Here is a 17,640-nt window from a genome sequence, read left to right as displayed (position 1 = left end):
CTCGAGTCCTCTGAATTTTCATTGTTCTTCTTCGTCTTCAAGTTAAAATTCTAGAAAAACGTCATATCATAAAAGAAAATAAGGTCCCCTATGTGACCAGAGAGAGAGATGTAATGTCCCGTCTGGATCACCCTTTCTTTGTGAAACTCTACTTCACGTTTCAGGATGATGAAAAGCTGTGTATCCTTTTGAATTAAATATTTATTGCAAAGTGTTTGAAAGTAGCAAGTGAATTATTTCATTCAAACCTATAGAACTTTACTGGAATAAGAGAAACATGGAAAGAAACTGAGCAGCACTTTCTGCGGTGTGATAAACTCTTTAGCATCTAATCATTATCGAAATAGCTACTTGAATTCTTGAGTAAATATTAAACCACAAATATGCCAAGTATTTTCGAACAGGAGGTCTCATGCGTTTACGTAACACTATTTATACATGCCAGTTTAAATAGACCTAGTAATATAGTCTACACCCAAAATTTCATGTCCCTTTAAATGAACACCACATGGCAGAAACGGTATATTTTAAAGCCAGCAGTGTTTTTCCAAGAAACTATTTTTGTGGTCACTTTTTTATATAGGAGCTACCATATTGTGTTCTGCTGCAAAACTATCAAGAGGCAGAACAGAAATAACAAACATAGGGTTGCCAACTTCCTATTGGCTGAAAACCGGACCCTGAGGCCCTGCTCTACCTCTTTCCTGCCTAAAGGTCCCGTCCCCTACTCTGCCTCTTCTCCCAAGGCCCTGCACCCTCCCTCTCCCGGCTGGATCATCTCCACCTCACTCCCCCCACCAGGTCCAGGACTGGGACAGGAGCTGCCGCAGTCTGATGCAAAGTCTGCCTGCGGGTGGGAGGCAGCCCTGGCTGTGCAGGGGCAGGCGTGAGTTGATGACACTCCTCCCCCACGTTAACGGGACTTTTGGAGACTGCCCAGTCTCCTTTTCAACCTGACTTTCTGGTCGAAAACCAGGCACCTGGCAACTCTATCCTGAACTCTACTAACATCATTAACGCTAGAATACAAATTAAAAAATTAAACTGACTATATCTGTACTTTAGAAGAGATGAACAGGAAAAACTCAGTATTAACCGTATTGGCAGTGTCAAAATTAGTGGGAGAAAATGTTTTTAAGTTGATCTGTTTAAAATTTGTTTTCTTACAATGTTTTACTTTCAATACAGCAGGTAAAACAAAAACTGAACTTTTTTTAAAAAAAAAAGCTTGGCCATGTTCCTTTCTTATATTCAGTAATTTGTGTCCATTAAATCATCAGAGTTGTTAAGCTTCTCTCATCTAAAATGGCATGTAGAGTAATCTGAATAATGGGGCTAAGGCATTGAAGAGGTTCTGGTTGGGCCTTTTAATAGCAGTTCTTAGAATTACTGTACAAGAGACCTGGCTGGTCGTTGGTTACAGTATGAAGAGGAGACCCTCAGTGTCCCAACAGGAACGTGTAGTCTCCTCCATGGCATCTCTCTCCAACCATTCTTAAAAGTTTGTTTATTTCAAGTTCATTTTATATTGGTAAGTATTCTCTCTTCAGAGCTCTGGAGTCTGAGGTCCCCCTTTTTATTCATAGAACAGGTACAAGACTAAGCTATGGCAAACTTCCCTTTGAGCTTTCTGCTCTGTAGTGGTGCTTTCTAGGGGTGAAAGGATAGATTGTCTCCTTTCAGGGCTCATTTAATCATTCATGATATACTTGCTGAGGCTGCCAACGATAGGCAGGATGTAGCAGTCTCTTTTTGTAATGTGAACACCTGCTCACTACAAACTGGGCTGAGACCAGTGCATTTTGTATAACTCTCCAAACGGCAGTCAGATAGTTTCAGCCTGGCCATAACTGGGTCTCTATTTTTTCAGGAGCTAATAACTGTAGGTGAAGTTTTAATCAATTATTTAAGTGATTTATACAGGTCATTAACTATGTCTCAAAACAGAGGATTTAAGCATCTAAATTACCTTAATTGTGTGCCATAAAAATGGAGAGCAGTGTCAGAAAATGTTGCCTTGGATTAGTACCAAAACAGTTTTGGAATTAGGCTCCATATTCCTTACATAGTTCTTATTCAATCTTATTTTTATTTTAGTCCTCAAAATAAGTTTGAGTTTGATGTTTTAAAATGTCCTAGTGATAATCCTTAACTTTATATTCAGATTTTGGACTTAGCTATGCCAAAAATGGAGAGCTTCTAAAATATATTCGCAAAATTGGCTCATTTGATGAGACCTGTACCAGGTTTTATGCTGCTGAAATTGTATCAGCATTAGAGTACTTGCATGGAAAGGGAATAATTCACAGGTAAGGTACTTAATTGGGATCAACATATTTGCAATGGTATTTAATAAAAGAATAATTTTTTTTAAAGGCTCACTTGTGATATAGTTTAAATATGTAGCTTTTGTAAAAAACTAATATAAATGTTTTTTGTAAATATAAGTATTTGCTTGCTGTATTATGAATCAAAATCAAACTGGTGCTTGTGAATAGAGCCCTTCTGCGGGACTGGGATTCTGCGGGTCCTGCAGTACCTGCTGCCATAATAGCAGGGGTGGATAAAATGTACTTTGGTATTTTTGCCCACCCAATCCTCCCTGCAACAGATTGTAGTAATTTGCAGGAAAACATTAAATCTGTTGTCAGTTTGTCATAAATAGAATTTCAGCAATGTAAAGCAAGTCTTTCTTTTTTTAAATAAAGGTTTTAATACTTAAATTTAAGCAAGGGATAGAAAGAAGTTTGATTTCCATAACAGGAGTTAAAGTATTTTTTACATGGTTTAAGCAAGATTAGTTTTATTCTTTTAGCAGTAAAAATTGTCTGAATTCCCTTTATATTGTATATACATAAATAAAAAAAAAATAAAAAATGGAATTCAGTCTCTCTCATATTTATATAAATAAAATATAAGAGAGAGAGGCTGAATATATAGTTAACATGCAGGAATCTCTGACTTGTGGGATTTGTGGGATCCAAGGTTTCTGTGGGTGGGATAAAAATGCAAAAAACAATGGGAATGGGAGTAGATATTGCAGGGCAGGAGCGGGATTTAAGGAACTGTCCTGAGCAGGGATCTGCTTGTGAAGTACAGTGTGCAGGAGACTATATAAACAAAAGTAAAACTGACTTAGTCCAGTTTTTATATTTTGCGTTACTACTCAGCTTGGACAAAGAGCAGAAATGGTGAAAAGACAATTTAGGGTATGTCTACACAGCAACTGGACACCCACGACTGGCCTGTGCCAACCAACTCAGGTTTGCAGGGTTCAGGCTGCGGGGCTGTTTCATTGATGTGTAGACTTCTAGGCTTGGGCTGGAGCCCGAGCTTCGGGGGACACAGACAGAGAAAGAGACACCCCCAGAGGGCTCTAGAGCCCGGGGCTCCAGCTCAAGCCCAGAAGTCTACACAGCAACGAAGCAGCCTCGCAGCCCGAACCCTGTGAGCCCAAGTCATTTGATGCAGGCCAGCCGTTGGTTTTTCTTTGCTGTGTAGACATACCCTTAAAGTCTAGTTTAGATAATCTAAAGTGGTGATGAGAACACAGCTAAGGGTGCACTTAATATTTATCTTGAGTTCCTTTTTAAAACTAATTTTGGTTATTATAGGAAAATGTTGAAACTTTCTAAAAGCTTTTAATTGGGTCTCTAAGAGCCCCAAGAGAAGAATTACAATCTTGTTGTTTGGATAAGAATATTCTGTCATGTATACAAAATTGGTTTGCTAACTATAGATAGATTTTACCCCTATTTGACACAATAGCCAAATGGGTAAGGGTGGCTGGGAGTAGAGATTGTACTGTAGAATCTAAAGTTGAGAAGAGACCTATTAGGTCATGTATTCCAAAAGTTCCTGAAACACTTGCTCAGAGTCTTGGAGAGCTGTCTGATCATGTGCTGCTGGCTCTTCTTGTTTCCTGTTATGTTGAACGCTAAAAATACATTTTCTAATATTTTTGCATAGAAACAGTTGTGAATGGGAAGAGGGAGGAAATTGATCCATCCATTCTGACAGAGAGAAGGTGTCCATGAAACACTAGGATGGAATAAACACTATAAAAGAGTTCAGGGGTTCAGTTTCCCAGCCAGTAATATATGTTGTATGGGAGGGAGATTCCAGAAAGGTCAAAAAACAATGCTATTTAATATTTTAATTATGTATAGGGAAGAGGGGTATTGTTTTCTTTGTCTTTTATGTAATCACAAGAGTTTTTAAAACGTGTATAAATTTACCTTTATTTATGTATTTCTTTTAGTAGGGCTTTATTAGAAATCTGGCATTATAGGAGAATTGCTTGTAGATATCTTAAGTTTAGAATGCTATGGAGGTAATTATGGACAGCTCAGTACTGGGTGGTGAGATCGAGTTTCTGCTGATGTCACAATCGTACAGTTGACTTTTTTACGAAACCATATTCTATTAAAATGCTTCGAACTCTCTTGGGGTTTTCTTGAACACTTAGAAATATGACCGCAGATAACCAGACATCTTAAAGTGGTTCTACTTTGAAAAATAACTCTGTAGAAATGGCACTTTCTGTTCTTTGAGCTTTTGTCCACATGGGTTCCACTGTAGGTGTCCACACCCCTTGCCTGAGAGTCTGGAATCTTTTAACCAGCAGTGACCATAAAAGTGTTCCCCACCCTGAGTGTGTAAAGGGCAGAACAGCCCCAAGTACCACTCAGTTTCCTTCTCCGTGCCTATGGCAGTGAATTAGAGCAGCACAGAGTCCTTCTGCTTCTCCACTACATCACAGGTACTTGTAGTTTGATAGGTAGTTAGGATTATTCTTAGTACCCTCTGTAGTTCTAAAAGTTCAAGTTGTTGGAGCCCATTGGCCAAAAGAACCCCCCTCCCCAAAACACACACACAAATAACTTTTTTTTCCCCCTTGATACCGTGATTCTCACACTGCTGAGTCTTGGTCCCTAGGTTTTAAAATCTGCCTAGCTTGTGACTCGCCCATGCCTGCAAGAGATACTCATGCAAAATGTTTATTCTGCTTGAGGGAGTCTCACATAACTGACAAATATGCACTTTGCACATCATTTTCAAAGCATACTCAAAGAGTTTATGATGCCTGTCTGAAAGTTTTCTTCGCAGAGAAATCTACAAGGAACATATCAGACTCTGAAGCTCCCTTTCTAGAGAATGCTATTCCATTAAAGCCATTGTCTAGCAGTTCTCTGGCTACCAGGGCTACCATTCTAGGTGTTAACAGGTCTTCTGCATCCAAGACTATGCCTTCACTGCATGCTAAGCATGGGGGTAAGCAATTACTGCGTAAGTTAACCAGTGATAGCTTAACCCAGAATAGCATGACCACATTTCCGTGTTGTCATCACTTGCATCCATACTGGTACTGTGTCTGGCTGCACCAAGCAATACAGCTGTCTGGTTACTTCTCCTAAGATTTATAGCACCACTATTTACTATGCCTCTGTTTGCATTCACAGATGTTGTAAGACAACTTGTCTGCCTGCTCTGGTGGTTATACATTGGTACAAGGGCTTGTTAATGGGCCTTGTTGTGTTGTATGAAACACAAGAGATGTGTGAAGCTGGAGAAATTGTCAGCAGGCAAACTGCAAGATGAATGCTGAGCAGAGGCAGATTAATAGTCTACTTCCAGTTGGGGGTTTATGGGAAGGGATTGGAGGACCATTGTGTCCCAACTGTTGTGACCACTCATCTGCACTGCGGTTACCTCAAGATAAAGGAACACATTAAAACCTACCTCTTTGTCTCCTCTGTAGCTCAGGGAGTGGTGGCTATTATGCTGTGTAGCACTGATAGAAGTGTGTGGCTGTGTGCACTTGGAGAATGCTATGGGAAAAACTCACTGTTGAGCTCAAGTTAAGTCTTCAGTGAAGACAAGCCCCCAAAGACCTCATGCTGCTCTGAAACATTCTGGACTTATCCTTTTTTTCCTTCTCAGGCCAAAGGCAGAGAGACCTTGTATTGGTCAAAGTCTCCAGTACCAACAAAGAAAAAAAAATCCATATTATATTACACTGAGGCTTTCAAGTTGATTTCCTTCAAATTAGACTGGCACAGTGTACCGCCAGACCCTTCAAGGGTTTGTTCCTCTACCTCACAATTACACTAGCAATCTTCTACTGTCCCTACCAGCTCATTGGTACTAATGGCTGTAGAACCATCTATCACTGATTCCTCGGAACTGTGCTTACAGCTGTGTCAGCCACTTCAGTACCAGCAAGCTTGGTGCTGATTACATTGGTACCAGTCCCTATTATTTTGCAGTGATCTTTTATAGCTCCAGTGGACTTAATGATCACGCCAGATCTGGAGACTCCTCTAATGGACTTTCCTCTGTTTTCTATGGGTTCGAAGATAGTTTCTGTACTGGAACCAAAGGTTCTAGACATGAAGATATCCCTTGACCTTCACCACTGGTACCAATGGCTGTCTCTTAGGAGATACAGGGATTCTGTGGAGAAGTTCTACTATTCTGACTCCTCCTCTCTGTTTTATCCTCATTCTCCAAATATGATCCTAGAAAGGGAGGTGAGGAGGAAACTTTCTCATCGGAGGTACCATCTTCTGACAGGTCTCAAACTCCATTGTTTCCACTACTTTGGTATCCCAGGCCTTATCATTATGGGACACAGTTCTGGTCTTACTGGCCAGGATTGAACCCGCAGCAATTTCCAGGTCCTGACTCTTCTATGTTAAGGTGAAGGAATCAATCACTTCATAAGGAACCATCCTGTACTTTCTGCAGGTCAACCTATCATGCAAGAGGTTGAACAGGGTCCTCATTTTGGAGAGGATGAAGGGGAGCCTTTGGAGGAATATGACTTTCAGCCCTTTCTGCTTGCAGTATCCTCTTAATCTCTGGATGACGCAGTTGTTCTGTCATCATCTGCTACAATAGATTTCAGTGCTTTTCAAGACTTGCTTAAGAGGAAGGCCAAGGCTTTTTAGAAATTCCTCTTGAGATGTTTCAAGAGGATTCTCAATCTCAGGGCCATTTGGCCATGCCATTCAATAAGGTAATACTCACTGCAGCTAAAGAACTGTGGCAAACCCCTACCTCAATTGTTTCAACATCTAAGAAAGCAGATCATAAATGTCGAGTACTTCCAAAAAGGCTTGAATATTTCTTTGCACATCTAATCCCACGGTCGCTTATGGTTACAGGTACCCACAAATGTCCAAGCACTGTGGGCCCCCCCAAGTTGACTCCCAGGAAGAAAGAACCCAAGAAAATGGAGCTGCTTGTTAGGAAAGTATATTCTTCAGCTAGGCCTCGGATGCAGATAAGCAGTTATCAAGCTCTGTTGGCCAAATACAACTTTCTCCAGAAGAACAGGGTTATGCAGGTGAACAAAAAACTCCTACATGATATTAAGAAAGAGCTAAGTAATGTGGCCGTAGGAGGGTGCACTTTGTGGCAAAGACAGCTCTTCAAGCATCATTAGATTCTGATCCTGCAGCTAGTGCTATAGCTTCAGTGGTATTAACTATCCACAGATCACTGTTACAATTGCCTGGATTCCCAAAAGAAGTCCAAACTGTGATCAGGAACTTACCTTTTGAAGGTCCTGACCTTTTCAGTTTAAGGACAGATGAGATCTAATCGCCTTCTATGATGAGATTACTGGTTCTGTGGATGAAGGGAAAGCAGTGGATGTATTGTTTCTTGACTTTAGCAAAGCGTTTGACACGGTCTCCCACAGTATTCTTGTCAGCAAGTTAAAGAAGTACGGGCTGGATGAATGCATTATACGGTGGGTAGAAAGTTGGCTAGATTGTCGGGCTCAACGGGTAGTGATCAATGGCTCCATGTCTAGTTGGCAGCCGGTGTCAAGTGGAGTGCCCCAGGGGTCGGTCCTGGGGCCGGTTTTGTTCAATATCTTCATAAATGATCTGGAGGATGGTGTGGATTGCACTCTCAGCAAATTTGCGGATGATACTAAACTGGGAGGAGTGGTGGATACGCTGGAGGGCAGGGATAGGATACAGGAGGACCTAGACAAATTGGAGGATTGGGCCAAAAGAAATCTGATGAGGTTCAATAAGGATAAGTGCAGGGTCCTGCACTTAGGATGGAAGAACCCAATGCACAGCTACAGACTAGGAACCGAATGGCTAGGCAGCAGTTCTGCGGAAAAGGACCTAGGGGTTACAGTGGACGAGAAGCCGGATATGAGTCAACAGTGTGCCCTTGTTGCCAAGAAGGCCAATGGCATTTTGGGATGTATAAGTAGGGGCATAGCGAGCAGATCGAGGGACGTGATCGTCCCCCTCTATTCGACATTGGTGAGGCCTCATCTGGAGTACTGTGTCCAGTTTTGGGCCCCACACTACAAGAAGGATGTGGATAAATTGGAAAGAGTCCAGCGAAGGGCAACAAAAATGATTAGGGGTCTGGAACACATGACTTATGAGGAGAGGCCGAGGGAACTGGGATTGTTTAGTCTGCAGAAGAGAAGAATGAGGGGGGATTTGATAGCTGCTTTCAACTACCTGAGAGGTGGTTCCAGAGAGGATGGTTCTAGACTATTCTCAGTGGTAGATGAGGACAGGACAAGGAGTGATGGTCTCAAGTTGCAGTGGGGGAGGTTTAGGTTGGATATTAGGAAAATCTTTTTCACTATGAGGGTGGTGAAACACTGGAATGCGTTACCTAGGGAGGTGGTAGAATCTCCTTCCTTAGAAGTTTTTAAGGTCAGGCTTGACAAAGCCCTGGCTGGGATGATTTAATTGGGGATTGATCCTGCTTTTGAGCAGGGGGTTGGACTAGATGACCTCCTGAGGTCCCTTCCAACCCTGATATTCTATGATTCTATGAGGCACTTCATACTTGAAGGACTCGAGAGGCCCTCCATTCTTTAGAGCTCTGTGCACTTACGAGAAGAGGAAGCAGAGTCTGAGCCACTATATTTTTCTAGACAAAGGCCTGAGATGCCCTCACTGTTATCAGATACTTTTTGGATGCTTGTAAGAGCCTTGTTATCTGAAAAAAAGAGGCCCTACCCTAAGTTCCCTCTAATCTGCATGGCCAGGTGGCCACCCAGCAAGCTATCAAGTGCTGTGCACTTCAGGTGTGCCTCTGCCCACTGTCGCACTGCTCCTGCCCTCTGCCTTGGAGCTGCTCCCGGGAGCCTCTCACTTGTTATGCAGAGCGGTGGGGAAGGAGGGTGCTGATGTCGGGGTGTCCCTCTCCTCCTGCCCTATACCCCATCTCTGCTGAGCCAGGGAGGGAGGAGCGACAGGGCTCAGGAGTGGGACTGAGGGAGCCTGCTGGTGTCTGCTGCTGCTGTGTCTGCTTTGAGTGCCTATCTACTTAAAAGGGAAACATACAACAGCAAATCATAGGGCTGAAAAGAAACAGTAGCACTTGGGATTTTAGTGAGGCTCCACCATTTGGGCTGCATTTTGCCATCATCTGAAATTCTGCACGTTAATTAAAACAATCCCTGAGTTTCTGTCTTTTTCCATTGTGAATATAGTCATAACACTGTAAATTGATGTGTAAACACTAAAGTGACAGTAACTTCCACAGAGGCGCTGCCTCTGGTGGAGAGAGATGGCTGGGTCCTCTGTAGAAAAAAATGGGGGAGGCCTTTCAATGAGGAATGTGGTCCGGGAGATGTATTCTCCCATCTTGGATCCATGTTGCCCAGGACTGGGGCAGTGGCCTGACTTCTCTGTCGGTGCACAGCTCCATGTCAGAGCTGTCAGCCAGGACTCCACACTTCGGGTGTACAGATACTTTAAGTTTTTTAGTCCTCTGACTATAACTTAGCATGGGAGGAAGCCGCTCCACTTCTCCCAGAACTCAAGGGCATGCTGTTACACATATTTCTGTGCCAGTGTATACACACTGGGGCTTTAAGGAAAAGCACCATATAGTGTGAGAGTAAGCAATATTGATTACCTGAAGGATTCCCCAGAGCAGCTGCTGTCTTCTCGGAGTCTTGCCAGGCTGTGAACATGCACATATTCTCTGTAATTTTATTCTTTCAACGTGCTGTTTGAGTTTTTTGATTGGTCTATGCATTTCATAATTTTTATTTCTCTTTTATGCTTAAATTTAATTCTTTGAGTAGTGAGTTCTAAAATGCCTAACCTGTCCTGGCTGAAGTAATTATATTTTTAAAAGTTACCATAGGGATATTATATCTAGGTTTTTTGTTTCTACTGGTGGTGCACATCCACACCTTACCTCAATAATTGGTGCACATAACAAAATTCATTCTGGTCATGGATGGAAAAAATTAGAGGGAACATTGCAATTGACTAGTCAGTTTTAGAAATGATTCAACATAAGTACTTTGTCTAATTTTGGTCTATGCCAATTCCCTTTTCAGGGACCCCTGTCACAACAAACTACTGCTGGGTGAAATAGGTAGTCATCTTCACTGATGTGTGATTGAGTGTGTGTGTGCGCCAACGGGTTCTACTTCCATTTTTCTTAAAGAAAAAGGTGTGTGGGGGGGAAGGTTGGCATCCTTTTTGGATCTGACGTCTCTACAGGTTCATCCATTTATTGGTCAGACATACACTGGAACTGCCAGTGCAAGTCCCTGAAAATTCTGGAGTCTCTGAATTGGTGGATAAAGACCCCCTTCAAGTCTGTCAGAGTCCCCATTCTACCAAACCTTCCCACAAGACTATTGTAAGAGATGCATCTAAGCAGGGATTGGTGGTCCCAAGCGGAGTGGCATTTACATATAAATGCATTAGAGTAGACGGCCCATTCATCTAGTTTGCAAAATATTCCTGCCCATGCTTCAGAACTCTACCATCCAAATCGTGATGGACAATATGGTGGTGATGTATTGTATAAACAGGACTGTGGGGTGCAAGATCATCTGTCTATCAGGAAGCAATCCTCTTATAAAAATGATGCATATGTCATCACATCCAGCTCTACGTCTTTCAGGCATTCAAAATGCTGATTTCCTCATCTGGAAAGGCTCCATCTCCAACAAATGGGAGGTAAAAGTCTTAGTTCTGAGTCTTCTATTTCAGGACTGCGGGAGTGGAGGGGGTCTGTTGATATTTATAGCCAATAGGTTCACCAAGAAATTACCTATATTTTGCTCCTGGAGAGGAATGAGTCCAGGATCTCTAGCAGTGGGATCAATAACTGCTGCACGCTTTTCCATCTGTCCTGTTAATCCCCATAGTGCTCAGGAAAATGTCTGGACAAAGCTCAAAAATGCTAATAGCCCCTACTTGGGCTTGTCAGTTTTGGTTTCAGATGTTGTTCATCTTTCACTCCAGCTGACTCCTCAGCTCCTGATCATTCCTGACATCAGTTCTTAGACTGCAGTCCAGTCTTCCACCCAAACCCAGAGACTTTAAGCTTGCCAGCATAGACACTCGCTGGTTAACCTTGCTTGAGAAGAATTGTTCATTAGCTGTTCAAGAGGTCTTGTCGTAGTAGAAGAGTCTCTACTAGGCTCAGATGCTTAACTAAATGGAGACTTTTTCAATATGTTCTGACCAGAGACTTATCCAACCACAGGACTCTTCTGTCCCATTTATTCTGAGCTATCAGTTTTCTTTGAAGCACTCTGGACTGTCTGTCAATTCTGTCAAAGTACGTTTACAACTATATCTGCATTTCACCCTCAGATAAAGGGTTATATAAGCTTTTTTTGTCACCCGTTTCCAGATTTTTAAGGGGTCTGACTGTTTCCACCAGTTAGCGATCCCTTTCTGGTTTGGGATTTGTATGTAGTTTTGAGGTCATCAGTGGATCTTCCTTTTGAGCCTTGATAAACCTATTCTTTGTATCCTCTTTCCATAAAAACTTCATTTTTAGTGAAGTGTCACTTCAGTTCATAGTGAGTGTGTTGCGGACTTCAATGGCTGGACCCCCTTACACAATATTCCATAAGCATAAAGCTACACTCAGGCCAGGTCACACAGTTCTGCTGAAAGTGGTTTCGGACGATCATTTTAACTGTTTTATATGTTTACCTGTACTTCTTTTTTTCCCCTAAGCCTCATGGCACCCCAGCTGAAATTAAGCTCCATATTGTATATTAATTTAGAGCCATATCTTTTTATCTCTCTAGAATGAAGGCCTTTAGGACGTCTCTCAGACTTTTCATAGCTTTTGGCAGTAAATCTAAAGGACAGGCAGTTTCTATAGAGACTTGCAAAATGGATTCTTGATTGTGTTAAGATTTCTTGTACTATAAATAAGTTTCCCTTTCTGCATTCAGTTAGGGCACTTTCTACCAGGGCTCAGGCTCCTCAGTAGCATGTCTTAGGAGAGTTCATATCGGAAATTTGTAGGGCAACTACATGGTGGTCAGCTCATACATTTACTAAACACTTTTCTATTGTGGCAACTTTTAAGTCAAATACTCAATTTTGCAGAGCTACCTTGCAGACGTTATTTAGGTAGGACTTGTATTATCTATGTCCTTGAGAGGTAACTGCTAGTCAGTCATCTACAGTGAGATCCATGTGGACAAATGCTGAAAAAAGAGAGGTTACTTACAGTAACTGGAGTTCTTTGAGTAGTGGCCCTGTGGGTGCTCCACTGTAGGTGTGCTTGCATCCCTGCGCTGCTAATTGGAGAACTTGGGTATCGGTGTCCGTTAGGCCTTCACATGCACTGTCTCTCCTCGTGCTGTGCCACGAGGCTAGTCAGTGCAAGCAGGCTAACACCCCTCAGTTCCTTCTCTACTGCCCCTGGCTACAGACCGCGCTATTTGCAGTCTATTAGGACCATCATTTTAAGCTGCATTTCTATAGTTAATTAGCCTCATAGTTCGTAGTTGTAATTCTAGCTGTTTCTCCTTCTTGTACGCTTTTAAAAAAAGACTACTTCAGTTTCTTTCCTGCCTTTTTCCTCTTTGGGGACTCCTTCCCCAGCAGGGTATGCTGGGCTCACCGGGCTTCAAGAAATGCCTCTCTTGCAAAGAGGCAATCCTTCTAGCAGATAAGCACTTCAAATGCCTTTAGACCACACTCTCTCCCCCGATTGACACAGCTGACCATCATTCCACAACCATTTGGCCACCGATCTGGCAACATTCCAAAGTGCCTGGGAATGCATAACAGATCAATGGGTCCTACAGATCCTTCAAACTGGGTACTTCGATCCATTTTACCTCCCTACACTCTCCACAACACCTTCCACATCCCTCTTCAGGGACCCTTCTCATGAGAGTTTACTACAACTAAACATAGATTGCCTCCTCCAGTTAGGAGCCATAGAACCAGTACCTTGACATCTACGAGGCAAAAAGTTCTACTCTCGTTATTTCCTAATACCCTTAAAGGAAGGGAGGCTGGAAACCCATATTAATCCTCTGGGCTCTCAACATTTTTTCAAGGCTCAAAAATTCAAGATGGTCACTCTATCAACAATCATTCCAAGGTTGGAACAGGGAGACTGTTTGGTTGTTGGCACTCGACCGCCAGGACACCTATTTTAATATCTTAGTCCTACTGGCTCAGAGATGTTTTCTCCGATTGACTCTGGGACATGACCATTACCAGTATAGAGTGCTAACCTTTGGGCTATAATCGACCCCAAAAGTATTTTAAATGTTCTCTCAGTGGTTGCTTGTTTACGTTCTCAAGGGATAATGATCTACTCTTAACTGGACAATTGCCTCCTCAGAGCCTGATGTCTCCAAGAGGCTCACCAAGTCAATGAAGCTACAGTACACTTGTTTACGGAACTGGGTCTACTGATCAACACCAAAAGTCAACAGTCACTCCACTGCAACACCTGAAATTCATAGGGGCTGACCGTAATTCGTTAAAGTCCAAAGCCCTCTTCCTTCAACACAGGTTCCTATCCTTAGTAACTCTCATAGACACTGTTCAAACTGCCCACAAATACCAGCCAGGCTCTGCCTCCAACTCTTGGGGCATATGGCAGCATGCATGGCGGTAATACTACATGCCATGCTTCACATGTGATGCCTCCAAATGTGAGTCAGCTTCGTTTACAGATCAAACAAGGACAGGCTGGACAAATCCCTGTCACCACCCACCAGGGTCAAAAACTGCTTAGACTGGTGGAAGGACCCAGCCAACATTTGCAAAGGGGTTCCCTTCTAGCAGACGTCACCATCATTGTTCCTCACCGTTGGTACCTCATTCATAGGGTGGGGTGCACATCTAAAGAGCCTCACAACACAAGGCAAATGGTCACTGGCGGAGATATCCCTTCATGTCAATCTCCTCGAGCTAAGAGCAGTCAGGAACGCCTGCGCCCATTTCCTCCTGCTGATCACAGAATCTCGCACAAAGATTCTAACAGGCAACATAGCCTATATGTACTACATCAATTGGTGAGAGAAACCAGTCACCCTCCTTATGCGCAGAAGTGATGGTGCATCTCCCACAATGTTACACTGTGTATGGCTTACCTCCTAGGTGCACAAAACTCAGTAGCGAACAATCTCAGTTGCAAATTCCCACACGACCATGAGAGGGAGATGCATCTGACAATGCTTCACAGCCTATTCAGACGATGGGGGACGCCATCCACAGACCTTTTCGCCATTTGCCTGAACAAGAAATGTCCACGCTACTGCTCCAGAACGGGGATGGGACAGCACTCCTCCTCCCCTGGAACAAGGACCTTCTCTCTGCCTTTCCTCTATTTCCCCTACCTTTGAAGGTCCTGCTGAAAATAAAAAAGGGATGGTGTCATTTTGATTACTCCTACTTGGCCAAGACAGACCTGGTACAGCTCATGGTGTTCCTGCTGATTCCTCTTATGGCCATCCCACACCTCCTCTTGCAGAATGAGGATGTACCCAACATCCAAACTTGGGGATTCTCTGCATCAAGGCATGGCTTCTGCTTGGTTCCAACACCGAGAAAGCTTCTGTTCAAGGGAGGTACAAGAGGTACTGTTACACAATAGAAAGTCCTCGACATGACATACTTACCTGCAGAAATGGTCCAGGTTTCAGGTTTGGTGCAAGTACTAATAAATCTCCCCAACATTTACAACTCTTCCGCATATCCTAGACTATGCTTTGACCCTAAAATGGTCAGGACTATCTCTAAGCCCTCTTCGGGGTCACTTAGTGGCTATAACAACTTTCTACCAACCTGTAGAGGGCTACTCAGTGCTGTCAGACTTAACTACTAAAAGGTTTCTTAGAGGTATAGTAAATCTTTTCCCACAGCCTCCGCTTCCTATCCCTATGTGGGACCTAAACCTGGTGTTGAAAGAACTGACTAGGCCTCCTTTTGAACCCATGGCCATCTGTTTGTTGATGCACCTATCAATGAAAATGGCCTTCCTGGTAGCAATTATCTCAGTCAAGAGAACGGGAGAGAGAGCAGCTCTGACGCCTCAACCCTCCACACAGTGTTTTGTTTTTTTTTCTGAACAAGGTTACACTCAGGCCATATCCAAAATTCATCCCAAAGGTAATCTCTCTGTTTCACATAAATCAATTGATTCACCTTCCAGTCTTCTACTTCAAGGCTCACCAGGACAGGAGGGAGGCTATATTACATGCTCTAGATGTCAGGAGAGCCCTGGCCTTCTACTTGCATAGGATGAAGGCCTTCAAGACGTCCCCTAGGCTTTTCCTCTCCATCGTGAAAAGATCCACGGTCTCCGCAATATTAGCCCAAAGGCGTTCCAAGTGAGTCTTGAATTGCATCAGACAGTGTTACCAAGTTTGCATCGTGACCCCTCCAGACTATTCATGCACACTCCACCAAGTCTATCTCTTCTTCTGTCACCTTCAAGAATCTCTATCTCAGAGATATGTAGAGTGGCAACATGGGCGTCAGTCCACACTTTCGCAGAACACTATGCAATTACTGGGGACTCCACCTTCAGTGCCATCTTCAGCTCCACGTCGCTGTCACTGACAGTAGAGCACCCATAGGGACACTACTCGAAGCATAAGAGGAAGTTACTCACTTTGTGCAGTGTGGCAGGGTGCTGGGCAGGAACACCTGAGCCAGCCCTATGTCACGCCAGCTCCAGTTAAGGAAATTGGAGCTGACTAGAGAAACCTGAACCTGATTGACAAAAGGGAAGTGGCTGCCAGCCTAATTAGTCTGGGGCTCCATAAAAGCCTCAGAGGAAGGAAGCCGGGGGGCAGACAAAGGGGGTAGGCAGAGAGTGGAAGGAGAGTGGTAGCTCTTCTCTCCTGGCTGCAGAGGCTGGAAAGTCCTTCAGACTGAAACCCCCAAGCTGTATGTGTTGAGAAGGTGGTGGGAATTGCACCCTGTAAATAAACTGCACTGGTGATTGCTGAGACAGAAGGTCTCTGAGTGGTTTTTGGAACAGAGCAGAGGCAGGAGCAAAGGGGGCCCTATTACATGCAGTAACGGTGGCTCTTTGAGATGCATGCCCCTATAGGTGCTCCACAACTCACCCTCCTACCCTCTACTTTAGAGTTCTTGCGGTAGAGAAGGAACAGACAGGGGTTAGCCCACGCATGCTGACAAGCCTCATGGCACAGCACAAGGAGAGAGAGTACATATTCAGGTAGATATGCTGGAGGGTAGGGATAGGATACAGAGGGACGTAGACAAATTAGAGGATTGGGCCAATAGAAATCTGATGAGGTTCAACAAGGACAAGTGCAGAGTCCTGCACTTAGGACGGAAGAATCCCATGCACCGCTACAGACTAGGGACCGAATGGCTAGGCAGCAGTTCTGCAGAAATGGACCTAGGGGTTACAGTGGACGAGAAGCTGGATATGAGTCAACAGTGTACCCTTGTTGCCAAGAAGGCCAATGGCATTTTGGGATGTATAAGTAGGGGCATTGCCAGCAGATCGAGGGACATGACCGTTCCCCTCTATTCGACATTGGTGAGGCCTCATCTGGAGTACTGTGTCCAGTTTTGGGCCCCACACTACAAGAAGGATGTGGGAAAAATCGGAAAACATCGAGCGGAGGGCAACAAAAATATTAGGGGACTGGAACACATGACTTATGAGGAGAGGCTGAGGGAACTGGGATTGTTTAGTCTGCGGAAGAGAAGAATGAGGGGGGATTTGATAGCTGCTTTCAACTACCTGAAAGGGGGTTTCCAAAGAGGATGGATCTAGACTGTTCTCAGTGGTAGCAGATGACGGAACAAGGAGTAATAGTCTCAAGTTGCAGTGGAGGAGGTTTAGGTTGGAAAAGGTTTAGGAAAAGCTTTTTTTTATTAGGAAAAATTAGGAGGGTGGTGAAACACTGGAATGCATTACCTAGGGAGGTGGGGAATCTCCCTCCTTAAGTTTTTAAGGTCAGGCTTGACAAAGCCCTGGCTGGGATGATTTAGTTGGGGATTGGCCCTGCTTTGAGCAGGGGTTTGGACTAGATGAACTCCTGAGGTCCCTTCCAACCCTGATATTCTATGATTCTAATGGACACTGTTACTGAAGTTCTCCGATCAGCAGTGCAGGGATGCACACACACCTATGGTGGTGCCCCCATAGGGGGACACATCTTGAAGAACCATCATTATTGCACAAGGTGAGAAATTTCTTCAAGATGCTTTCATCCATATGGCTCCTATGACCTGCCATCATTCCCTACTAACAGAGTTGTCCTCCTAGATATCAATATTACTGAAGGAACTGAGTGGTAGTTGGGACTGCTCCACCCTTTATGCACTTGTAAGTGGGGGAAAAGACGTACATGTGCCCTGCACA

At 43.7% G+C, this 17,640-nt stretch overlaps 1 protein-coding gene across 5 annotated transcripts in view; it reads left to right on the top strand.

The window, feature by feature from the left end:
• Positions 1-17,640, top strand: part of PDPK1 (3-phosphoinositide dependent protein kinase 1) — a 161,741-nt gene that overhangs the window by 49,691 nt on the left and 94,410 nt on the right. For all 5 annotated transcript variants that reach the window (XM_084642354.1, XM_084642355.1, XM_084642352.1 and 2 more), the window contains 2 exons: positions 43-180; positions 2,165-2,309. In XM_084642354.1, the coding sequence (XP_084498480.1) occupies positions 43-180; positions 2,165-2,309 (283 nt within the window). The remainder of the gene's footprint in view (positions 1-42; positions 181-2,164; positions 2,310-17,640) is intronic.

Source organism: Lepidochelys olivacea, assembly GCF_965140295.1.
Source record: "Lepidochelys olivacea isolate rLepOli2 genome assembly, chromosome: 10".
Classification (NCBI taxonomy): domain Eukaryota; kingdom Metazoa; phylum Chordata; order Testudines; family Cheloniidae; genus Lepidochelys; species Lepidochelys olivacea.
The sequence above is the reverse complement of the archived record's forward strand: the minus strand, read 5'-3'. Positions and strand labels throughout refer to the sequence as shown.